Source organism: Myotis yumanensis, unplaced genomic scaffold (assembly GCF_028538775.1).
Source record: "Myotis yumanensis isolate MYYU_CA2020_CCGP unplaced genomic scaffold, mMyoYum1.0.hap1 SCAF_5, whole genome shotgun sequence".
NCBI classification, from domain to species: domain Eukaryota; kingdom Metazoa; phylum Chordata; class Mammalia; order Chiroptera; family Vespertilionidae; genus Myotis; species Myotis yumanensis.
In genome coordinates this window covers 102607867-102633955 of record NW_027223756.1, presented here as the reverse complement: position 1 = coordinate 102633955, position 26089 = coordinate 102607867, and the positions used below count along the sequence as shown (strand labels likewise).

The 26089-nt window shown below is 45.2% G+C and overlaps 1 protein-coding gene across 3 annotated transcripts in view; it reads left to right on the top strand.

The window, feature by feature from the left end:
• Positions 1-26089, top strand: part of RNF130 (ring finger protein 130) — a 140228-nt gene that overhangs the window by 68426 nt on the left and 45713 nt on the right. For all 3 annotated transcript variants that reach the window (XM_070416785.1, XM_070416786.1, XM_070416787.1), the window contains exons 4-6: positions 12949-13020; positions 17635-17717; positions 25251-25347. In XM_070416785.1, the coding sequence (XP_070272886.1) occupies positions 12949-13020; positions 17635-17717; positions 25251-25347 (252 nt within the window). The remainder of the gene's footprint in view (positions 1-12948; positions 13021-17634; positions 17718-25250; positions 25348-26089) is intronic.

Here is a 26089-nt window from a genome sequence, read left to right as displayed (position 1 = left end):
AGATAAGTGAGACTTGCCTGAACCTGGTCTTATAGTTTGACTTTGGAACCATGTAAGTATTTTAGATAATTTTTTTAAAAGAAAGAAATGAAATCAAAATTGAAAATAAATGGAAACAAACCAAATATATTTCAAGATGGTGGCATAAACAGATGGAAAAACGAATTATTTTAGGGAAATTGTTTTTGACAGTACTTTTCTATTGGGATATATTTTTAAAATATAAAAAAAGTCTCAGTGCATTTAGAGTCTTATTGTTAGTAGTATTGATTGTTTGAAACTAGTATATGTCTATTGTGGGATAAAATGGATAAGTGATTATATTAATGATATTAGAAATCAAGATTTTCAGCATAAGAGAAAATATTAAAATCAAAGAAATTAAGTAATAACCCTATCATCTTAATTTTGAATTGGAAATATCACTATGAAATCCTTTATTTTCCTTTTTCTAAAAAGTGCAGCACTCATCTGCCCAAGACAGCCCAATAACCAGTACCCCTGTTTATAGAATTCCAACTAATAAGTGGAGAATGACAGAATTAGAAAAGTACCATTTTATATCCTTAATAAAATAATCTCTGCCCCATCTCATTCCACCTTGAAGTTGCTCTGGGGTTATCTTTAAATGCCATTGCCCACTCAAAGGAACCCGGGGTTCTTGGAGAAATGGCCTATTCAAGGTTTAGGGCAGCAAATATGTGAGATGAATGTAGTTTCAGAAAGCAAGAAAACTTGAAACTACCGAAATGGTGTCTAAAGGACCTGTGTTCCGCCTTAAAGGAGCTTGCCTTATCCAAAGATGAGACAGACCATTGAAACAGGAGGCTGTTAGAAGACCAACTTGCTGTTCTAACAATCAGGTTTTTTAAAAAAGATTCATCCTGCCGAAGCCGGTTTGGCTCAGTGGATAGAGCGTTGGCCTGCGGGCTGAAGGGTCCTGGGTTCGATTCCAGTCAAGGGCATATACCTCGGTTGCAGGCTCCTCCCCGGCCTGGGCCCTGGTCAGAGCACGTTCAGGAAGCAACCAGTCAATGTGTTTCTCTCACATCGATATTTCTGTCTGTCTTTCCCCTTCTCTTCCACTCTCTCTAAAAATTAATGGGAAAAATATCCTTCGGTGAGGATTAAAAAATAAAATACAAATAAAAAAGATTCATCCTGGGGGTTTTTTCTGTACAGATTATATTGCATAGTAACCAACTAGTTGATGAGGGAAAGTTTTTTATAGAAGAATTCCAACTAATAAATGAATTATAGACTTAGAAATCACCATTTTGTAATCCTTAATGAAATGATGTATTTAGGCAGTGATCATTGATGGCTGCTAAAATCAGATGAAATACTGATTGATGGATCACACTGACAGAGCTGAAACCTATTGATCATGCTTGATATCACTGAAAGTTGGACAATCTAACATTTGTCCTCATGATGGGATGCATTAGGAGGTATTCTTGTCAAAGCAATTGAACCTGAACCTAACAACCATTTTATAAGAAATGAACCAAGTAAAATGACACAAGAAGGAAACAGCAGCCAAATTTAGAATGTGGGACAAGTAGCCCAGTGTCCCCTTTTAAAAACAGCATTTTTAAAATGTAGGGTAGAGGCTTCTGCTTGTGGCTCAGATGGGTAACGGACTCGGTTTACCCTCCTGCCTGAAATAGTTAAAAAGAAAAATAAACAACAGAAAGAAGATAGGAAACAATGTTTTCAAGACACTAGACAACAGACAACAAAGGCAGATGATTCCTGGAAAATGGGACAAAAGAGATGAGCATTATTTAGCTTGATGTTTTGCAAGAGTCCACAGTGCACTGAGGGGAAAGCAGAGCAGAGCCCAGTGGGCCGCCTTATTTGTGAATTGGAATGAGGCCGCTAGATTCACAGGACAGTCACTGAAGAGGAGAGAGATATACAGAGAAAACAAAGCCCTGAGGCCTGTAGAGGGCCTGACCACCTTTAGTATTTAACAGAGTATTGATCAGCCCTTGTGTGTGCGGAAGCTCCCTGAGGCTGGGAGAAGACCATAAGGATTCAAAGGAATAGCATCCAGGAAACCATGCCTGGTCCCAGACTGCAGAACCTCATAATCCATAGGGCAGAGGACTCCTAATGGGTCTCACTGGGCTAAAAATCAAGGTGTTGTCAGGGCTGCATTCGTCTCTGTAGGCTCCGGACAAGAATCTGTTTCCTTACCTTTCCAGCTTCTAGAAGCCCCCAGCATTCCTTGGTTCATGGCCCTCTTTCTTCATCTTCAAGGCCAGCAGTGTCAGGCTGAGTCCTCACACTGCCATCTCTCAGCTTCCCACTTCCTGTTTTTTTCCATTTTCCAGGACCTTGTGATTACATGGTTCCTGCCCAGATAGTCCAGTCTACTCTCCTGTTTTTAAAGTCAGCTGTTTGGCAACCATAACTCTACCTGCAACATTAATTCCCGTTGCCATGTGACAACATGCTCATGGGTTCCTGGGGTTAGGATCTGGACATCTTTGGGGGACTCATCACTCTGCCTATCACACATAAATTCAAATAATTAATTGGAAACAGCAAGATATTTACAAGATAAAATGATTCAAATCAAAATTGTAGCGATAAAAACTAATGTCTGAAAGGAAAAGTAAACTAACATATTAATGGCAGATTAGGCGTTGTAGAAGAAATGACTTGTGAACATAAAGTCATAGCCATAGAAACCACCAAAAATGAAATGCTGAATTACACAAAAATGTGAGCAGACCATTAGTGAGCTCTGGGACAACCTCAAGCAACGCAATATATATGTCATTAGAGACCAATAGAAAACGGGGGGCGTGTCAGCCAAACAAATACAAGGGAATAAGCCCGAGGACAGTGGCAGTTGTCTCGCTGAGATCAACATAAGGGAGAAACGCCAGAGCAACATCTTTAATTTTATATGCACCACATATACCTTCCAAATATGAAGGTGAAATTCGCCTATACAAACCTGAAAGAATTAATCGCCTGAGACCTACACTAAAGAAACATTAAAGGAGGTGTCCCCCACGCAGAAGGAAGATGGCATCTGATGTGGAAGTACAGAAGGGAGGGAGGGAGGGCGGGCACGAAAAGTGCGTTTAATATGTGGGTACCTGATATTTTTCTCATTTAAATTTCTTTAAAAGGTAATTATTACAAATAACATATCTGATAAGGGATTCGTATCAGAATATATAAAGAACTACAATTTAACAAAACATTCATTGTGCCTTCTTTGCCTGCGAGGGGTTATTTGGTTCCTTTCCTTCCCTGCGGCACCTAGAATGTCGCTCACATTTAAATGACGTGACTGTCCTGTGTTTGCGTGCGGGGCAGGTGCAGTGCCATCGCCCCTCCAGGACGTCTGAGGTCAGAGACGATCTCTGGGTGGGGAGCGTCTCTGCCTGTACTCCCCGTGTTCCTCCCCTGATGGCTCAGCTGTTTCTTCCTTTCGGAGTTTGACTTGTTGGGTATTTCTGGAATCCTCAGGCCCGGGGAAGCCCTAGCTTTGCCCTCATCGCTCAGCTCCTTAGTGGATTCCCCGTGTTGTTCTGTTGACTTATCTGTAACGGAGCCTGAGCGATCTGAACTCCGGGCCCTTGGGGCTGTCAGGGCAAAACCCCTTTCCTCTCCCCTCCCTGGCCCCAGCGCAGCTGTGATGCTGTGTCTATGCAGAACGCCGCTGGGGGGGGGGGGGGGGGGGGCCCACTGCCGTCTGCGAGGTGTGGCAATGCCCTTGCTCCTGGTTTTGTTGAAGGTGCTGTCTGTGGACTTTTGCTTTTACTTTTAAAGTTGCTCTGTGTGGTTTGATGAGGAAATTTGGTAAGATTTTAAAAATACCCAGGCACCACCACCTGTCCCACTTGAAGGGCACTTCAGTCAGGCTCTTCTTCCTGTCCTTCCACTGAACAACTCTTATCAAGGCCACCAGGACCTCTCTTTGCCATCTCCAGTGGTCAATTCTTAGTTCTCCTTATCCTTGACCTTAAACGTCATACGTCCAAAACGGAATTCTTCCAAACCTGCTCTTCCTACATCGCCCCCCGTCACTGAATGCGGTCTGTTCCCTGAGCTGCCCCGGGCAAAGCCAGTGTCATCTTTGGCCCCTTTCTGTCTCTTATACCCCACATCTGACCCATCAGTTCTCAGAACTGCCTTCAAAATATACCCTGTGATACATTAACTCCAAACAATCCCAAAAGGAAAGTAAGAAAATAATTTCATTTACAATAGCACCAAAAAGAATAGATACTTAGGTATAAACTTAACCCTGGAGGTGAAAGAAATACACTGAAAAGGAAAAGACACTGCTGAGAGAAATGAAAGAAGACACAGAATGGAAAGACATATGGTGTTCACAGACTGGGAAACCTTAAGACTGTGAGACATCAGCACTGCCAAAGGGATCTACAGATTCAGTGCAACCCCTATAAAAAAACAAATGACTTTTTTGCGGCAATAAATACATCCTAAAAAACTCATATGGAAATTCAAGAGATCCCAAATTGGAAAAACAGTCTCTTTTTGTTTTCTTTATTTTCTTTTTTTTTTTTTCAAAACAGTCTTTAAAAAGAATTAAGTTTCGGGTCTCACACTTCCTGATTTAATAACTTACTACAAAGCTACAGTAATCAAAACTGTGGCACAGGAATAAAGAGGAACCAGTAGACTAGAATACAGAGCCCAGAAGTAAACCCTTGTATATATGGTCAAATAATCTTTGACATGGGGCCAGAACTATTCAACGCAGAAAGAACAGACTCTTTTCAACAAATGGTTCTTGGAAAACTGGATATGCAAATACAAAGGAATGAAGTGGGTCCCTTACCTTATATAAAAGTTAACTCAAAATGGATCAGAGACCTTAACATAAGTAAGACTCTTAGAACAAAACATGGGAAAGCTACATGACATTGGATGTGGCAGTGATTTCTTGGATAGGACACCAACAGCACAAGTAAAAAAAAAAAAAAGGGGGATAGATTGGACTACACCAAAATTTAAAACAGCATCAAAGGACACGATCAACAGAATGCAAAGGCAACGAGAGGATGAGAGAAAATATTTGCAAACCATATAACTGATAAGGGAATAATAGCCAATATATGTAAAGAACTCCTCCGACTCGACAACAAAAGAGCCAACACCGATTTTTTTAAATGGACAAAGGGCTTGAAGAGACATTTCTCCACAGATGCATGAACGGCCAATAAGCACATGAAAAAATGCTTGACTTTACTAAATCATTAGGAAAACATAAGTCGAAACGACAGTGAGATGCCACCTTATACCCATTAGAATGGCTACTCTCTAAGAAACTGGAGAAATTGGGGCCCTTGTGCACTGTTGATGGGAATGTAAAATGGAACAGCTGTTGTATGTAGTTTCCTCAAAAAATTAAAAATAAAATTACCCTATGACCTAAGCAGTTTCACTTCTTGATATATACCCAAAAGCATTGAAAGTAGAGTCTCACAGATATTTGTACACCCATGTTCATAGAATTGTTCACAGTAGCTGAAACATAGAAGCAACTGAAGTGTCTGTCCATCAATGGATGAGTGGACAAGCAAATGTGATATGCACATATAGTTTAATATTATTTAGCCTTATAAAAGAAAAACTTGCCAAAACCGGTTTGGCTCAGTGGATAGAGCGTCGGCCTGCAGACTGAAAGGTCCCGGGTTCGATTCCGGTCAAGGGCATGTACCTGGGTTGTGGGCACATCCCCAGTAGGAGATGTGCAGGAGGCGGCTGATCGATGTTTCTAACTCTCTATCTCCCTTCCTCTCTGTAAAAAATCAATAAAATATATTTAAAAAAGAAAAACTTCTGTGATATGCATAACATGGATGAACCTTGAGGGTATTATGCTAAGTGAAAGAAGCCATCACAAAAAAACAAAAGCTTAAAGATAGAAAGTACAATGATGGTGGCCAGCGACTGGGAGAAGGGAGGAATGGGAATTGTGTTTAATGGGAACAGAGTTTCAGATTTACAAGAGTTCTGGGAATGGATGGTGGTGATGACTGAACTGTTGTACATTTTATGTTACTTATATTTTAACACAATTAAAAAAGAAAATAATTCAAAAGAAGACAAAAAGGGAAATAAGGAACAGATGGAACAAATAGAAAACAAATACCGAGATAATAGATTTAAACATAACCATATCAATAATTATATTAAAGTATATGGTTTAAACACCCCAATTAAAGGAGAGATTAACAGATTGGATTTAAAAAAAAAAAAAAAGACCTAACCATATGATGCCTACAGGTAAAAATACAAATAATCCCCAGCTGGTTTGGATTATGGTAAGAGTGTTGGCCCACAGACTGAAGGATCAAGGGCATGCACCTCGGTTGTAGGTTCAATTCCTGACCCGGGTCGGGGCATGTGTGGGGGACAACCAATCAATGTATCTCTCTCACATCCATGTTTCTCTATCTCTGTCTCTCCCCCTCCCTTCCACTCTAAAAATCAATGGAAAAAATAAAAAAACAAACAAACAGATCAAAAGGATGAAAATTGCTACACCATCTATATATATAAAGAGCCAGGGGCTGTCACATCCGAAACAACCGAACGGATGACCAAACAGGCTGAGTAGGGTGACCAGGCCAGCAGGGGGGTTAGTGCAGGACGACTAAATGACTGAGCAGCAGGCTGCATGGGGCGACCAGGCTGGCAGGGGGGTTAATGAGGGATGACCAAACGACTGAACAGCAGGCTTTGTGGGGCAACCAGGCCATCGGGGGGGCAGTGAGGGGCAACCAGGCCAGCAGGGGGGGGCTGTTGGGTGTGACCAGGCCAGTGGGGGGCGGGGGAGGGGCAGTTAGGGCCGATCAGGCAGGCAGGCAAGTGAGCAATTAGGAGCCAGCAATCCTGGATTGTGAGAGGGATCCTGGATTAGAGAGGGTGCAGGCTGGGCTGAGGGGACGACCCCCAACCCCTGCACAAATTTTGTGCACCGGGCCTCTAGTCCTATCTAATAAATGAGTAATATGCAAATTAACCATCACTTTACAATAAAGATGGCGGCGCCCACAGCCAATAAGGAGGGAATATGCAAATTGATGTGACAAAGATGAGCGGTTGGGAGGCTTGGCTTCCTTGGTCGCCCCAGCCGGCTCTGTGGCTGCCGCCCAGACAAAGCCATAGTGGCAGGGCCAAGGCAGAGGCGGTTAGGGGCAATCAGGCCAGGAGGGGAGGGCAGTTGGGGGTGATCAGGCTGGCAGTGAGGGAAGTTGGGACTGAGCAGGCCAGCAGGGGGTCCCGTTTGGGGCAAGCAGGCCAGGAGGGGAGGGGCAGTTGGGGGTGATCAGGCTGGCAGTGGGGGAAGTTGGGACTGAGCAGGCCAGCAGGGGGTCCCGTTTGGGGCAAGCAGGCAGGCAGGGAGGGGCAGTTTGGGGTGAGCAGGCTGGCAGTTGGGGGTGAGCAGGCCAGTAGGGGGGTGGGGGGTAGTTGGGACCAAGCAGGTCAGCGGGGAGGGCAGTAGGGGGCGAGCAGTTCGGCAGAGGGGGCAGTTGGGGGCAATCAGGCCAGCAAGGGGGGGCAGTTGGGGGTAAGAAGGCTGGTGGGGGGCAGTTGGGGATGAGCAGACTGGTAGGCAGAGTGGTTAGGTATGATCAGGCAGGTAGGTGAGTGGTTAAGAGCCAGCGGTCCTGGATTGCAACAGGGTTGTTCAACTGCCAGTTTAGGCCCTGTGGGATTGGGCCTAAACCCGCAGGCGGACATCTCCCAAGGGGTCGCAGATTGGAGAGGGTGCAGGCCGGGCTAAGGGACATCCCCTCCCCGCCCCCCCCCCCCCCCCCCCCACACACACACACACCGTGCACAAATTTCGTGCACCGGGCCACTTTATTTAGTTCAAAATAAAGTTGAACTGTATAGAGATTTCAGAGCCAAGCTGTTGCAAGGGACGAAGTCATTTCTTAATAGTAAAGTGGTCAATTTAGTAAGAGGATATTGCACCTAAACATTTGCACAGTTAATAGCAGAGCTTTAAGATAATATACCAGTAAAGTGAAAACCAATAGAACTGCAGTGAAAAGTAAACTTGCAGTGATAGCCAGAGATTCCCATGCTCCCTCTAAATAACTGGAAGAATAAGTAGAAAGTCCGTGAGTTTATAAAAGATTTGAATAACATAATCAATTAACTTGACCTGATTGACATTTGTAGAACACTCCATTTAACAAAAGTTAATGAAAATGATATCCTAAAAACAGTCAATTCCCATTCATTGCTTATATAGAAATAAAATTGATTTTTGTATACTGATCTTGTATCTCTCGCCTTGCCAAACCCATATTAGTTCTAGCAGCTGTTTAAGAGACTTATTCAAATTTTCTACATAGACAGTAATATCATCTGTGTATGAATACAGTTTTACTTCTTCATTTCTAATAATGGTTCTTTTCTTTCTTCCTTGTTGTGTTGGTCAGAACCTCTAGTACAATGTAGAAATAAAAGTCAGAGCACAGATCTCTTGTTCCTCATCTTCGGAAAGAGTGTTTAGTCTTCACCATAAGCGTGATAACAGCTGCCAGTTTTCATAGGTGCTCCATCAGCATAAGGAAGCTACCTTTTATTCCTGTTTTGCTAAAAGCTTTAAAATCCAGAATTGATGTTTAATTTTGGCAAAATTTCCTCTCTTCATCTACAGAGATCATATGGTTCCCTTTATCTGTTCATATGCCAAATGACATCGATTAATTTTTTTTAATTTATTTATTGTCTAAAGTTTTACATATGTCTCCTTTGATTAACTTTTTTTAAATATATTTTATTGATTTTTTACAGAGAGGAAGGGAGAGGGATAGAGAGTTAGAAACATCGATGAGAGAGAAACATCGATCAGCTGCCTCCTGCACACCCCCCACTGGGGATGTGCCCGCAACCAAGGTACATGACCTTGACCGGAATCGAACCTGGGACCCTTCAGTCTGTAGGCCGACGCTCCATCCACTGAGCCAAACCAGTCAGGGCCTTCGATTAACTTTTTAATGTTAAATCAGGCTTGCATTCCTGAGATAAACCCTACCCGGTCATGATGAAGTATCGTTTTCATATATGTTAAATATAATTTGCTGAGGGTTTTTTTTTAATTTTTACATCTATGTTCAAGAGGGATTCTGGTCTGTAGCTTTCTGTCCTGGCATGCTTTTTTCTAGTTTTGGTATCAGGATGATGCTGGCTTCACAGAAGAAAATGGGAGGTATTCCTGCCTTTTCCATTTTCTAGTTTGTGTAGAGTTCCCCTCCCCCTTTAAATGTTTATTAGAAATACCCAGAAACCATCTGCCTGGAGTTCTCTTTTGGGGGAAAGGTTTTAAACTACAAGTGCAATTTGAGTAATATGGGGCTATTTAATTTATCTGTTCATCTTGAGTAAGCTTTGGTCATTAGTGTCTTTCCTGAAATTTGTCCATTGAGTTGTTCATAATACTCCCTTTATGATCCTTACAATCAGCAGTGATATTATCTCTCTCTCTTTTTTTAAATCCTTACCCAAGGCTACTTTTCCCATTGATTTTTAGAGAGAGTAGAAGGAAAGGGAGAGAAAGAGATACACACACGTCGATGTGAGAGAGACACATCGATTGGTTGTCTCCCCATTCGTCCCAATGGGGCAGGGATCAAACCTGCAACCCGGGTATGTGCCCTTGACCAGGAATCAAACCCATGACACTTTGGTGCAGGGGCCGAAGCTCTAACCACTGAGTCATATTGGCCAGGTCTCTCTTTTTTTATATTGCTGATTTATGCCTTCTCTCTTTTTCCCCTTATCAGTTTGGCCAGAGGCTTATCAACTTTATTGATTTTTCTCTAAGAACACCAGGTAGCTTTGTTGATTAGAGCAGCAGTCGCCAACTGGTGATCCGCGGACCACTGGTGGTCCGTGAAGTCCCAAAGATTGGCGACCGCTGGGTTAGAGTGTTGTCCTGATACAACAAGGTTGCAGGTTTGATTCTCGATCAGGGAACATATAAGAATCAACCAATGAATAGAACAGCAAATCAATGTTTCTCTCTCTCCTTCTCTCTCTTTCTCCTTCTCTCTCTCTCTCTCTTTCTCTCTCTCTCTCTCTCTCTCTCTCTCTCTCTCTCTCTCTTTCTCTCTCTCTCCCCCTCATCAATAAATATCCTCACTCTTTGGGGGAAGTTGTTGTTTTTTTAATCTGGAGAATAGTACTCAGGCCCTATCAACAGATAAAAAGGTAAATTGCAGTATATCTGTATAGTGGGATCCTGCATAGTAGGATACTGCATAGCATAAGAGAAAAATGAACTGTTGATACATGCAGCAACATGATTAATCTCAAGGTAGTTATACTGAGTAAAAGAAACCATACACGAAGTAGTACATTCCATCTATGTAAATAAATGTAAATATCATTCCCTTTATGTAAAACTCATGAAAATGCAGGTATCATAGCAGAAAATAAGTCACCGGCAATGGGGTGGGAGGATGGGGGGACAAGGGAGTAAGAACCACAGGAGCATTGGCGGAATGGTAGATACACTATCTTTCTTTATTTCTTTTAATCCTGACTTGAGGATTTTTTCCATTGATTTTTAGAGAAAGTAGGAGAGGGGAAAACAGAGAGAAGTATCGATGTGAGAGAAACACATTGATTGGTTGCCTCCTGCAAGAGCCCTGAACAGGGCCTGGGAGGAGCCTGCAACCTAGGTACCAGCTCTTGAGTGGAATTGAACCCGGGACCCTTCGATGTGCAGGCCGACACTCTATCCACTGAGCCAAACCAGCTAGAGCTAGATACACTATCTTGATCATAGTGACAGTTTTTTGGATCATGTAAAAACGTCACATTGTACACAATATATGCAGTTTATTACAAGTCAGTTATACTTTCATGAGGCTGATATTTATTTACATATATATTTATGCTGGAGGCCTGGCGCATGAAATTTGTGCACGGGGTACAGTCCCTAGGCCTGGCCTGAGATCAGGGCCATCTTCCCCGGCTGCCGGCTCCGCCCCCCACTGCCACCCACCCCCGGTTCCCTGCTCACCATCAGGCAATTGGAGCCTGCTGGTCGGGGGGAGGGACCAAGAGGTTGGCCATTCCCGCCCGCTCGTCAGCCCCATCCCCCGACGCCAGTCGCCCTATGTGTGGGGGGCGACCGGAAGGGTGGGGGCTTGGCCACCTGTGTCTGCCACCACCACCCCCAGTTCACTGTTCCCCATCGGGCGATCGGGGCCTGCGGAATGGGGGCAGCTCCTGTGTTGATCATCTGCCCCCTGGTGATCAGTGCACATCATAGCGACTGGTTGTTCCGCCATTAGGTCAATTTGCATATTACCCTTTTATTATATAGGATATAAAACATCTGGAGGCTCTCTCTCTATATATATACATTTATATATACATATATTATGGAGGGGACTCTTATATTAAAAGAGACTTACTTGAGAGGCATAGCAACCAAATGCAGTGTTTGGACTTCATATTCTGATTCAAACAAGCTAACTATAAAAAGACATTCTGGAGACAACTAGGAAAATTATAGTATAGTCTGAGTATTTGATGAGGTTGATTGATTATTGTTAATTTTGTTAGATAAGACAGTGACACCAAATGAAAGCCCATTGTTAAATATAGTGAAGGCTTTATATGTGAAATTATACAAGCTTGCTATGTGCTTTGAAAACCTCTCATACAATAAAGAGGGAGAATAGCTGAAAAATATAGATAAAATAATGATCATTGAAGCTGGTTTGTGGGTGCAAAGAAGTTCATTAAATTATTTTCTTTGCATATTTGTAATTACCCCGAATTTTTTTATGTTTTTATGACTTTGTTTATCCTCAGGACAGAACCCAAGGTGTTCCTCCTTTGATCCCCACAGTGTAGAATCTGGCTGTGGGTCAAGTGACCATTTGTCCCAGGTGCCCGTTTGCACCGATTGTCCCAGGTAATTATTAGTAGGGCCTCTGACTCCCAAGCATTCTAATCTGAACAGTGAATGATGCTCAGCCTGGTTGTGTTGACCTGTAACTCCCTTCACATGCCCACACGTCACACTGTCTGTCTTCACTAGGTTCTTCCTTGTCGGAATCGCCCTGGTGACCCTTATGCTTTTCCTTATCTGACTCCTTCCTGCCCGTTTTCCCAGCCTGACCTCAGGCGGCATTTCCTCAGCGCCTCCCCTGCATGGCCCCTCGGCCCTCTCCCCTCAGGCCTGCCTTAGCGTGGCGCTGCCATGCTCCGGGGGCACGTGCTATTGTACTGGGCTGGCCCCAATTCCGTTTGCTTTGCGAGATCAGAGGTCCACTGTCTTTTCATCTTTGGATTCTTCGTATCTGGCAGTGCTAGCTCTCAATGCCTGGCAAAATGTTGCATCAGTCCAGCCTTAGAGATTCTCTGACTTAACCCTCTTGGACAAATGAAAATGACTCAATCCTGGAAAGGTAAATAGACCTTCCTCAGATGACAGAGCACGGAGTGACAGAGGCAGAGGTAGGATTCATGACCACGTCCTTCTCCCACCCGGGTAATGTGATGAGCTATTTCACGGAGCATTGGAGGTTTCCTTTCACCAAGACGGAGCTTAAACATCTAACAGTGGTCGTCCATGGAGCAGAATGAAAAAACTATTGGGAGCTCTGACATGTACAACAAGTAGATTTTGATAATGCTGGAATATTCCCAATGCTTATTGAATACAAAACGCAGTAGTGATTATGCCATCTGGCCCTTTAGCTATATTCCCTTTTTAATTATTCAACCAGAATACTGAATCTATAGGAAAACTGCCAGTTTCTCTAACTTTTAATTCTCTTTTAGAGCCCTCTCATATGCTGTGACATGGAGAGTGATGTAGATAGGGACTTTATACATTTAATTATTTTAAAGTAAAGAACATTATTCAGAGATCTTGCACTTAATGTCTACTTTTCTTTGCAATGTCCATAGCGTCGTCTTGGAGATGCAGCCAAGAAAGCCATCAGCAAATTGACAACCAGAACAGTGAAGAAGGGTGATAAGGTACAGTAATGAAGTAACTTTAACACTATTAAAACACGTAGATTTGCTTTTGATTTAGTGGGAGAGAATATATCAATTGCGTCCCATTTGTTAGTCTATTATTTTTCTCCAAGTATACTCTAGTGCTTTATTTTAAACTAGCTTCTCTTTGAAATCTTAATATTTTTTTATATTTTTTTTTATTGATTTCAAAGAAGAAGGGAGAGAGAGATAGAAACATCAATGATGAGAATCATTGATGGGCTGCTTCCTGCACGCCCCACACGGGATCAAGCCCGCAACCTGGGCATGTGCCCTCATCAGGAACCGAACTGTGACCTCCTGGTTCATAGGTCGACAATGAACCAACTGCTGAGCCACACCGGCCGGGCTGAAATCTTATTCTCACTATGCCTGCCATTTGGAGACCCTCATGTAGTTCTCTACCTTTCCTGGACTGTAAATGTGCTTGCTATTACTAGCTTATTGATGACTTACAGTTACCTTACTTAGGATAGTCAACAAAATCTTCTTCTGCAACACCTAGCATCCTTTTGGGAAGAACTCTGATGGAGCTGTTTATGCACTAAGTAGCCAGGAACATGTGTTGTCTTGCTCTACTTTCTTTTTTTCTTTTCTTTTTTATTGAATTTGTTGGGATGGCACTAGTTAACAAAATTATATAGGTTTCAGGTGCACAATTCTGTAACACATCATCTGTACACTGTATTGGGTGTTCACCACTCTAAGTCAAGTCTCTGTCCATCACAATTTATCACCCTATACCCTCCTCTATCACCCCCAACACTGCCCCCACCCCTGGCAATCACCTCTCTGTTGTCTGTGTCCATACGTGTTTCTTTTTTCTATTTTAATCCCTTCACCCACCCACAAGCTGTCAGCCTGCTCTCTACTATGAGAATGTCTATTGTAGTTCATTTTGTTCGTTAGATTCCATATATGAGTGAAATCATATGGTACTTGTCTTTCTTTGACTGACTTATTTCACTTAGCATAATGCTCTCCGTGTCCATCTATTCTGTTGCAAAGGGTAAGATTTCCTTCTTTTTTACAGCCAAGTTGTATTCCATTGTGTAAACATACCACAGCTTTTATTTTCTTACAGTCTTTTGTATTTATTTGGTGTCAATTGTTTCTTCCCTTTCATTTCTGATTTTATTTGAGTCCTCTTTTTTTCTTGATGAGTCTGGTTAAAGGTTTGTCAACCTTGTTTATTTTTTCAAAGAACTAACTCTTTGTTTCATTGATCTTTTGTATTTTTTTTAAATGTATTTTTATTGATTTCAGAGAGGAAGGGAGAGAGAGAGAAAGGTAGAAACATCAATGATGAGAGAGAATCACTGACTGCCTCTTGCACGGCCCCCACTGGGGATCAGACCGGTGACTTCTTGGTTTCTGGGTCAAGGCTCAACCACTGAGCCACATTGGCCAGGCTGAATTTTTTTTTAGAGTCTATTTTGTTTATTTCTGCTCTGATCTTTACTATTTCCTTTCTTCTACTGACTTTGAGCTTTATTTCTTGTTCTTTTTCAAGTTTCTTTAAGTGTAAAGTTAGATTGTTTAGTTGAGCTTTTTCTTGTTTCTCTTTTTTTAAAATATATGTTTTTATTGATTTGAGAGCAAGAGTAAGGGAGAGGGAAAGAGAGAAACATCTATTGGCTGCCTTCTGCACAACCCCTACTGGGGAATGAGACCACAACCTGGCCATGTGCTCTGACCAGGAATCGAACTGGAGATCTCTCAGTACACGGGATGATACTCAACCAATTAAGCCACACCAGCCAGGGCAAGATTGTTCTTGTTTCTTGAGATAGGTCAGTAATGCTACCAATTTCCCTCTTAGGACTGCTTTCCCTGTGTCCACAGATTTTGGGTTGTTGTGTTCTCATTTTTATTTGTTTCAGGGTTATCTTTTGATTTCTTCCTTGATCTCACTGTTAACCCAATCATGTCTTTGTATGTTTTTCAGGTTTTTTTGTGATTGATTTCTACTTTCATACCATTATGGTCAGAAAAGATGCTTGTATCCTAGTATGTGGTCTATCCTAGAAAATGTTCCATGTTCCCTTGAAACGAATGGATATTCTGCTGCTTTGGGGTGAAATGCTCTGGAAATATCAATTAAATCCACCTGATCTAGTGTGTCATCTAAGGCCACTGTTTCCTTGTGGATTTTCTGTCCAGGAGACTTATCCATTGATGTCAGTGGGGTGTTGAAATCCCCTGCTATGACTGCATTGCTGTTGATCTCTGTCTTTATGTCCATCATGATTTGCCTTATATATTGAGGTGCTCCTATGTTTTGGTGCATAAATGTTTACGGGGATTATATCCTCTTGTTGGATTGCTTCCTTTATCATTATACTAGAGGCCCACTGCGCAAAATCGCACAAGACCCCGACCCGGCACACCATGGGACCCAGTGCACCGTGGGACACAGTGTCAACTCCCCACCCACCCATGTGCGCCTCGCCGCGCACACAAACCCACCCACCTTGAAGACAGTTGTGGACGGAGATAAGAATAGTATCCTGCCCTAACCGTTCCTTCTCAGGAGCACTTAAATTGGCCTCTGTTAGAAGATGAGAATTGAACAGAGCAACACTTACTTGTTCCCATGAGGAAATCATATGACGTTCAGCAGGTGCCTTTTGGCGTTTGGTCGTTACAGCGTGATGGTGCCACGGCCACGGGGGTTTTATAATAGAGATAGTGACCTTCTTTGTATCTTACTATAGCCTTTGTTTTAAAGTCTGTTTTGTCAGATATAAGTATTGATACTCCAGCTTTTTTTTGCCCCTGCCATTTGCATGAAATATCTTTTTCCATCCCTTTACTTTTAGTCTGTGTGTATCTGTTGTTCTGAGGTGGGTCTCTTACAGACAGCATATATATGGGTCTTGTTTTCTTATCCATTTAGCTACCCTATGTTTTTTGTTTGGAGCATTTAAGCCATTTACATTTCAAGTGATTGTTGATAAGTACATATTTATTGCCATTTTATTTTTCTTTTATTCTTCTGGTTTTTCTTCTTCTTTTTAAAGCAGGCCCTTTAACATTTCTTGTAATACTGGTTTGGTGGTAACAAACTCCTTTAGCTTTTTCTTTTCTGAGAAGTTTCTTATTCTTTCTCCTTCAGTTTTAAATGATAGCCTTGCTGGGTAAAGCAGTGTTAGTTGTAGGTCCTTGCTTTTCATCACTTTGATGTTTCCTGCCAGTCCTTTCTGGCCTGAAATGTTTCTGTAGAGATCAACTAACTCTCTTTCTTTTGCAGATTTTTTCTATGCTTTCTCAGACTTCACCAGGTCTCCTTTGTGTTTATTTCTTTAACATTAAATGGAAACCTAGCGGTCCAGATTTCAGGGGAGTCTTGGTTAACAGCCCTGCTTCTGCTCTGTGAGGACAGAACAGCAACTTAAACTTAGACCCTGATGCCGTACAGTCACTGTTATCTGGAATGAAAAAAATTGCATCTCCGGGAGCATAAAGCCCAATCACCTTCTGCCCCACACCCACGCTCATGTTTCAGCGAAGAGCTCTGGAAGGATCATTCAGCTGTTGTCCAACCTCGGTTTTACCACTGTATTGCCTGGACTCCCTTTTATTCCTCTTGCCTTCACACCACCACATTTGATTTTTCATAACGCAGCTCCTGAAGGTGGAGACATTGTCAGTAAACTTTACTGTACACTCGGGAAAGAAAAGAGTAAAGCCACTTGCAGAAGATGTAAGCAGCACGATAACAGCTGCACTGTAACCTGGGCGCTCTCTTGGCCTGGTATTCAGCTGCCACATTAATTTCATCCTGCCTTGCTTCTCACGCTAGCACAAAGCACTCCTTCCTCGTTAGAACCAACACCTCTTCTCAGTGTATGTCTTCTAGACCTGCCACGAGTTTGAGTTCCACTCCGCGTGGCGGTGACACAACAAATAGTGTCACCTTTCCTGGCTTAGGTTCTTGGAAACGCTCTGTTTAATGACAAATCAGGGAAGCCCGTCCCCAAACCAGAGCAGGAAGGACATCGTTGTCCTGGATGAACCAATACCTGGCTGAGTCTGCCTGAGTCTGGATAAAGACCTGGTATCAAGTGCAGCCATGAGTTTTCTACCCCAAGTCTGCGGCCATCCTTGGGGCGGGCTTCTGGAGAGCCAGCTTCTGGGGCTCGTCGTCTTCTCTGCCTGTACTTAGCCACAGGCGATGACACCTCCTAGACCAGAATAGGATGCAGCGGGACTGGGGAAGGAGATAGGAAAATGGCCAGGGTGACAGCTCATTTGAATCTTTAAAAAAATTAGAATTCGGGGGGCGAAGGGGGCATAGAAGAAGGTCTGGGGGGTAAACAGTGAGGGACAGAGACTTGACTTGGGGTGATGAACACAATACAGTGCACAGATGATGTGTTGTAGGGGGGGAAATTGGAATTCTGACTTCTAAGATATTACACAAACAGAATTAGTATGAATTGTTACAACATAGTATAAAGACAAAGTAGGTTGGTTTAGATATAATTTGGGTTGATTTGCCACAGGAAGGTTCTTGTTTGAATTGTTTCTCCTCGTTTATACATTGTTCGCTGCAGCGTGTGACTTTGGTTCCTATGCTTTGCGTTTCAGGAAACAGACCCAGACTTCGATCACTGTGCCGTCTGCATAGAGAGCTATAAGCAGAATGACGTTGTCCGGGTTCTCCCCTGCAAGTATGTCAGCCTCCTCGGTTTAAAAAAACACTGGCGGTGGCGTGTATGTCTCCCTCAGAGTGGGGATGCCGGCTGCTTTCCGCGCCACCTGAGCCGGGCTTTCCTGCAGGCGAGGCCGCTGCACCTGCACGGAGCGGGAGCTGCAGTCAGTGGCGAGCTGTGCTGCCAGCCAGAGCTGATTGCACAAGGTTTCTCTGGCTATGAGAAACACAAGGGCACGACCTCTGGCCACTTCTGTAGTCTAGAAAGCACGAAGGTCAAAAATATTTAATTCTGTGAATTCTGTGGGTTTCAAAATTAGCCACCATACCTCTCCTTGAATCATTGCACGCCCCTCGTCCCTCTGATAATGCCTCAGCAGTGGGCGGGGTGCCAGAGCCTGGGGACCTCGGTTGTCCTTTTCTGAACCTGGTCATGCAGAGTGCGGGCTGGATGGGCGCTGCATGCCGTCTCCGGGTCAGGTGCTCTGCTCTGTGCAGGTCACGTTTCCAGTCTCCTGTAAGGGGTCAGTGTTTTCTCCCCATGGAGGGTAGTGAAGCCAACAGTACCTGCCAATGCCATGCTATTCAGAAATGGCTGAGCTGCCCAGCCAGTGTGGCTCAGTGGTTGAGCGTTGACCTGTGAACCAGGAGATCAGGGTTTAATTCTTGGTCAGGGCACATGCCGGGTTGCGGGCTCAATCCCCAGTAAGGGGACATGCAGAAGACAGCTGATCAATGACTCTCTTTCATAATTGATGTTCCTATCTCTCTCTCCCTCTCCCTTCCTTTTGAAATCAATAAAAATACATTTTTTAAAAAAGAAGGAATGGCAGAGCAGCTACGGAGGTCTGCTCAATGCTGGGCCCCTGGCACAGGGCAGACCTGTCTCAGAAGGAGGCGTGCACCTGCACTTCAGTGCCTAACAGGAGCACGTTCTCTGTTAGCGTGTCAGTCCCTGCATGGTGCTCCCCATGCCTGGGAATGTGAAACATGAAGATACACAGTCGAACTATTGTTTTGTTTTGTTTTTAATATATTTTATTGATTTTTACAGAGAGGAAGGGAGAGGGATAGAGAGTTAGAAACATCGATGAGAGAGAAACATCGATCAGCTGCCTCCTGCACACTCCCTACTGGTTATGTGCCTGCAACCAAGGTACATGCCCTTGACTGGAATCGAACCCGGGACCTTTGAGTCCGCAGGCCAACGCTCTATCCACTGAGCCAAACCAATTAGGGCAACACTGTCCAACTATTGATTGGAAGAATAGGGAAGTACCTATTGAGAAGCCTAAAATCAAATATTTTTTTCTCTTCCTTCTCCCTTGCTTTATAACACATCCCCTCAACCCCGCGCCTCTAATAACCCCAGATGGGAATGAATAAAATAATTAACAGGGCTTGTCTCCATGAACTACTGGTATTATTTTACTTATTCACAAAGTGGTCTATTTTGAACCTAGAAATACCTGTTTTAAAAGATCGTGGAACTTAAGAATACCTACTTTACATATGAAGATAAATCTATAAAATTAAATGTGAGCTCTCCTATAGAAATTAAGTTATGCATTTCCAGTGTTCTGTTCTATGTAGTCACTTACAGCCTGAAGCGTGGGGTGAGAGCAAACGCCAATCAGGAAAAGGCGGCAGGATGCGTGGTAAAGCATGGTCAGCTGTTCCCTGCTTTTTTATTTATTTATTTATTTTGGTTAATCCTCCCTCGAAGATATTTTTTCCATTGATTTTTAGAGAGAGTAAAAGAGAAGGGAGGAGAGGGGAGGGAGAGAGGAACATCAATGTGAGAGAGAGGCATCAATTGATTGCCTCCTGCACGTGCCCCAACCGGGGCTGGGGGTTGAACCTGCAACTGAGCTTGACCGGGAATCAAACCCACAACCCTCGGGGTGCGCAGGCCAACACCCTAACCACTGAACACACCGGCCAGGGCCGTGCTCTGTTTTTGAGTATCAGAATTTTGGCAAACTTGACAGCATTTCTTTACACCCATAGCTAGGGCACCACTCACTGCTGCACTGCCCTTTCTGCACTGGAGCAGGTTGGTTGTTACACTTACATCTTCAGTCGTAGCTTCCTCCAAGCTACACTGCACACCCTGCTCAGCAAAACATGTCACCTCACTGAGTTGGCAGCAGTGCACGGCTCTGGGTTTAATAAAAATCAACCGCATTGAGAACATGCTGTGGGACCCGAGGTGACAGCTGGCCTGGAGCCGGGTTTCTCAGCCTTGGCGTGGTGACGGGCTGGCGGGGGGGGGGGGGGGGGGGGGGGGGGGGGGGGGTGTTCCGTGCCCTGCAGGGTATTTAGCAGGATCCCTGGCTCCAGCCCGTAGATGCCAGGAGCACTCCCCCCCCACACACCCCCCCCCCATCCCCGCACATAACTGTAACCATTGTGGGTGTCTCCAGTGGAGACCGGCCTAGAGCATGGCTGCACACGTACTCATTTTTACTACAGTCTTCTCCGGCCTCCTCTTCATAGATCCCTCTCGCGCACCTTCAAATGCACTCTGGTGCCGCTGCTCACTGTGCCCCTCTGCCTGGGCACCCTGCCCTTCCTCTCGGGTAGAGGTGTGACTCTGCTGCTGCTGCTTTTCACTCTTGCTGCCAGGCAGCTCTGGTTCCTCTTGCCTCCGGGTGCCGCAGAGCCCGTTCCCTGGTCGGCTCTCGCTGGTCCGCACAGAGCGCTTCCGGCTGTATTTGTTCTCCTTAAACACCTGCACTCAATTCCTTTATTCCTCACTGTCGGCAGTCACCTTCACCATCAACCTCAGAGAGAAAGCAGTGGCTAATAGTTGAAACTGCTTCCTGACCCGGCCTCCACAGCACCTGCCCCTCAGCACCCGCCTCCACAGCACCTGCCTCCACAGCACCTGCCTCCACAGCGCCCGCACAGCGCCCCCGTCCTGTCTTCTGACAGCCTGTGTGCCCCCACCCCCACCCCCCGCCCTCCCTGGGGGCTGCTCTGACCGCTCCCTGTCTGCTCATCAGCTTCCAGGCCCTTCCTGCTCCAGTCCTCATAGCTCTCACACCCACCTCCAGACACCCCAGCAGGCTCTGCACTCGCCGTCCCTTCTTTGCCCAGAAGGGGAGAGGGAAAGCCCAGTGCTTTTGTGTCTGTCTGTCTGCCTGTCTGTCTGTCCCCAGGGTTAACCAGCCTGTGTGGAGCCTGAACTGACTCTGCTCTAGGGAGCACGCCTCTGGGTTGCTGGCTTGTGCGTGGCCTTTGCTTCCCACCTTCTGCCACGTTGCTGTTCTGTGGACACGGTGGTTGGTGTTGCTTTGGGACCTCCTGCTGGTGTCAGGTGGTTGCAGCTGATCATCCTTTGGATGTTAGCCAACTTGCCTCAGAAGCTGAAAAAGTTGCCTTAGACCTTTTATTTAAAGGTCAGCCACATATTTCATAAGACAAAAATACTCTCCATAAGCAGAGTGCTGCACTGGGGGTGAACATAGGCCTAAGATGCCACTTTAAGAGCTAAAATGGGTCAGGCCTCTGGCTGCTGGCCCTGTGCTGCCCCGCCTCAGAGGGAGGCCTCCTTACCACAGTGTCTGCTGCCAGTCCCAGCGGGGCAAGTGCTTGTCTCTGACCTTGAGTAATCCTGGATCCTTTTATATTTGCCAGGTTCTTGCACGGCACCGAGAGGCTGCAGAGCTGTGAAAGCAAGTCGCCTTCCCTGTAGACTCCTCACCCCAGCGTTCCGCTCACTCTAGTTAGCAGCGGGGGAGTAGGAAAGGGGGGCTCTCTCCCAGGACTGTGGGTGTCGTTCCCTTCATGTGCCATGCGTTTCGCATTCTGTACCCCAAAGCATCCGTCCGGGAATAAAGGACTGTGCTGCAGTCTGACCTGCTTGTCCTTTCCCATGTCCCTGTGCTGAACTCACCTGCTTCCCAGCCCAGGAAGCCACTCCGCCCTGAACATGGAGGGCCCTTCTCTGCTTTTGTGTGTGTTTTTATTGTTTTATTCTTTTATCGAGTCTTTTGTAACCTGGGAAGGGGCTTCTTTGCAAGGTCAGACTGGCCCCAGGTGTCACCCCTGAGGTGTCTGGATGCTTGTGGCCACCCGCAAGCTGGCCAGGGTCGCTCCGGTGCCAGGCACGCTCGGGCGCTCCGCCCATTGATTGTGATACCGTGTGAAATGTTCCTGTTATTTTCCCTGAATGTGTTTAGTAACACCTTCCATTTGCACGTCCTTGATGCTGCTCTAAGTATGCCATGTGTACAGTGTTTCACTTACTGCTTCCAACAGCCCCCCTGCTCCCCACCCCCCACGCTCACCCCCACCCCCCACCCCGCTTCCAGAGGAGACAGCTGGGAGTCGGAAAGGGCAGCTGCCCAGGTCAGACGTTGTAGGCGCAGGGCTTTGCCCGGAGGAAGGGAACAGCCCGGCGGAGCTTGTGAAACAGTAGAGCTGAGGAGAGAGAGCCAGACGGGGAGGAGAACGCTGGTGACCCCAGGGAGGGGCGGGCTGTGTCGGAAGGGCCAGCGGGGGAAGAGGAAGGCTGCTGGGTTTATTTTCAGAAGAGAGGGGTGTGCTGTGGGTCGGGAGCGGGGAGGGCAGCTTGCTGACGGGTGGGGGTGGGGGCTAGGAAAGCCATGGGTGGACGGACAGTCACAAGGAAAAGGTTGGGGACTTTTTAAAGAGAATATTCCTTCTGGATTTTGGCTTACCTAAGGAAGGACGGCGTTCTCAGCTTGTGCCTTGAGAGCCAGGTAGTCTTCGTTGTCCTTCGTTAGGCTGCCCCATAGCAGGGCCAACACTTCCTCTTAAATCAACAAACCCAATATAAGAGAAATCTATAACTAAGGTTTAGCAGTGGTTCTCAACCTTCTGGCCCTTTAAATACAGTTCCTCATGTTGTGACCCAACCATAAAATTATTTTCGTTGCTACTTCATAACTGTAATGTTGCTACTGTGATGAATTGTCATGTAAATATCTGATATGCAGGATGGTGTTGGGCGACGACCCCTGTGAAAGGGTCGTTCGACCGCCAAAGGGGTCGCGACCCACAGGTTGAGAACCGCTGGCTTAAAGGAAGAGATGATCAGGAAATACTCAGCTTTTGAGTATTAAATATGGGAAGATGCCGTTTTGTTCTTCCTGAATAACCATAATAGAAAAGAAAGGCAGGACAAAAACGGGGAAAGCAAAAATGCTGGCGAGAGGGGGAGGCCAGAGCCAAACCATTGCTGACCCCCAGGCCACTGCTGCTTGTTTAAACTGAGGTCCCCACAAACATCTGCTCAAAGTCAGCTGCCCACCCATCCCTGGACCAGAGTGGCCTGTCAGAGGTCACCTGTCACCTGGCCAAAGTCCATTGTCCACCCTACATAGGACTGGCCTAGAGCACCTCCCACCTCCCCCACCCCCAGCACTAACCAAGCCCTCACTGTCCATGGTCCTCCCAGAAACCTAGGCCAGGTATTAGGCAGATGCACCCTTGTAAGGGGAGGATCTGTCGTTTATGTCAAACCTAAAGGGATCTCTACCCCCTAAAAGGATTGAAAGCCTAGTTCTGGTCTTGGTTGGATGGCAGCCAGCTGGGCACAGTTGACAGCTATGGGGTGATCCCCACGCCGAGCACAAGCACGCGCTCAGGGTGCCTGCGCTCAGGGGCCTTCATCTCCCTCGGGGAGCACTCAGACGAAGATACGAGGAGCAAGAAGCGGGCATGATGCCTTGTGAAGACCACACGTACAGGGCGTCCCCAAAATGTACGCACACTTTGAACCGTTATTAATTCCAGTGGGTTAAATCTGAAAAGGATGAAGCATGGGAATCGATAACGATCCAAAGTGTGTTTACGTTCTGGGGGACACCCTGTGCTTAGATCTCAGCTACTGTTTGGTGACTTCCACCTTTTAGGTACAAACCTTCAGATTTAAATGAAAGCCTTCAGGGACCATTGGGTTCTGGTTCAGTGCATCCTCTGCAGGCTTCAGGTTAGATTGATAAATTCGTTCTTCAAGATCTTGCTTCTTACCCAGAAAATGGATGCAAGGCCACTGCCTGGGCGGTGGGAGGTGGGTGTGCCTTGTTCAGGCTGAAGCTCTCAGCACAAATGGTTCTTTCAAATCCCAATTGAGGCACTGAGTTTTCACAGCTCTTGTTTAAATCAAAACTGCGTTTTTAAATAGCTGAATATAACTATCAGCGAGATGCAAATTAACAAGGTTTTAAAGACACACCATGGTTCAGTTTGGTATCTTTCTCAAAATCTCTTCATCTTATCCCAAGACTCAAATTCCAGTTCCTCCGAAGGCACCTGGAATGTCTTGGCGTGGCCAGGCCCCCGGCTCGCACGCCTGTCTCAGCCCTCAGAGCTGCCGCGAGGGGACTTGAGGACAGTGTTTGCTGTCGCTCCCTCATGCCTTTCTCCCTTCAAGGGACACAGGTTCTTTTCTAGGAACGTAAAACCCTCCGTGGCTGACTTATTTCCAGTCTCCAGGTCGTGACTTTCTGTTCTCCTGAATAAGAGAGAATCACCTCTCCTCTCTCTCCCTTTAACATTACAGCTGAAGCTGCTAGCTAAGTGTTATCTGATTCTGAAATACAGTTCATCCCTAAAAATAGTCCCAACTACCCTGTGACTTGTGCAGCCATTTAGCATAAGGTTGCTTAGAAGTCTTTTTCAATAATGTTTAAATGATATTTAAACAGAGTTCCATGAAATGAATTAATAATTATACAGAGAACGCTTTTCATTTAACTTTTATTTAATATATTTTTGAAATTCTACTTTTCTGCTTTAACCGTTATAGAAAACATAACCAATTTATAAAGTGTAATTCATTGTCTTCATTCTTAATTTCCTAAGTTTCCTCAAATCTTTTTTGGAATTTGGTGGAATAAAAGACCAAACAGCCAAATACTACTTATCAATTCTCATTATACAGTCTTATCGATATATAAGACTAGTGGCCTGGTGTACAGATTTGTGCACATTGAAAGGAAATTAGAAGAAATATTTTAATATCGCTATTCGCCCTTTCTCTATAGTAGAAGTGTCAGAGATGAAAGAAAATTAGTAAAATGCATATGAAAATAATATATAAATTGGTTAATAAGTAATAACATGATAGAAAAACAACAAAAACATGATATAAACACAACATTGATAAAAAACAATGACTGATAAATTGATTCAACTTATTCTAATATATCCCTGTATACCACATTAAGAGTAAAAACACTTTCAGAGTGCTTTGACTAATTTCCCTTGTGATGAAGTATTTATAACTTTAATGTCACACGCTCTTCGAACTCGAGAGAAAGCAACATATAACTGACCATGTCCAAAAGCGGGTTCAGGTAGGAATATTCCTACTCTGTCTAGATTGGCGCTAGCGAGAGCTTTATATGTATCATGCATGCGTGAGTCACCGTTTATTTTTAAATATCCAGTTCGCTTATATATATAGATTGGACTCAGGAGCTTTTCTGTCAGCTGTATGTTAATACAGTTCCTTTGCACTTGGACCTAATAGTGTTTCAGTGTATAATTTCTGATGCAATTCTCCATTTTTTTATAGGCATGTTTTCCACAAGTCCTGCGTGGATCCCTGGCTTAGTGAACATTGTACCTGTCCTATGTGCAAACTTAACATTTTGAAGGCCCTGGGAATTGTGGTATGTCGCCTGTTTTGTGAAGTATCATCTCTCAGGGTAACACAGCACAAGTGGACAGTTACCTCTCACGAGAAGACACTGGCTCCTTTGCCAGACGTGGTGTCCGACCGCGCCTTTCTTCCAGCCCATCTCGGGGAACTCCCACAGAGAAGGGCAGGCGCTGTGCTGGCCCCCAAGGGCACCTGTTGGGTGGTGGGCGTGTGGGGAAGAACTGAAAAAAGGAACAGAATGTCCACGTTGGGCTTCATTCCAGTAGCAATTTTTCCTGCGTTCAGCATAACATAAAACTATGTCATCACTTCTGTTCCTTCCTCTTGAATTTGGCTTTTCTCCTGGGCGTTGGTAAATGGCAGCAGTGAAGGTGGGCGGTGGCAGCCCTGGGCGAACCTTGACCCCCGCAGTGGCGTTGGTCGGGGCACAAAGAGCACTTCAGCTCTGGTGGGGCGAGTGGGTGCTGAGCCGCAAGGACCTCAGAGACTTCCTGCAGTTACAGTTCCTTCATTAAGAGAAGTATATAGGTAGGGTTGCAACAGCCCCGGTGAGGTTGAAACGGCCCCGGTGAGGTTGACACGGCCTCGGTGAGGTTGAGACGGCCCTGGTGAGGTTGAATCGGCCCTGGTGAGGTCGAGACAGCACCGGTGAGGTTGGAACAGCCCCAGTGAGGCTGAATTGGCCCCAGTGAGGTTGGGACGGCCCTGGTGAGGTTGAGACGGTCCCGGTGAGCCTGCAACGGCCCCGGTGG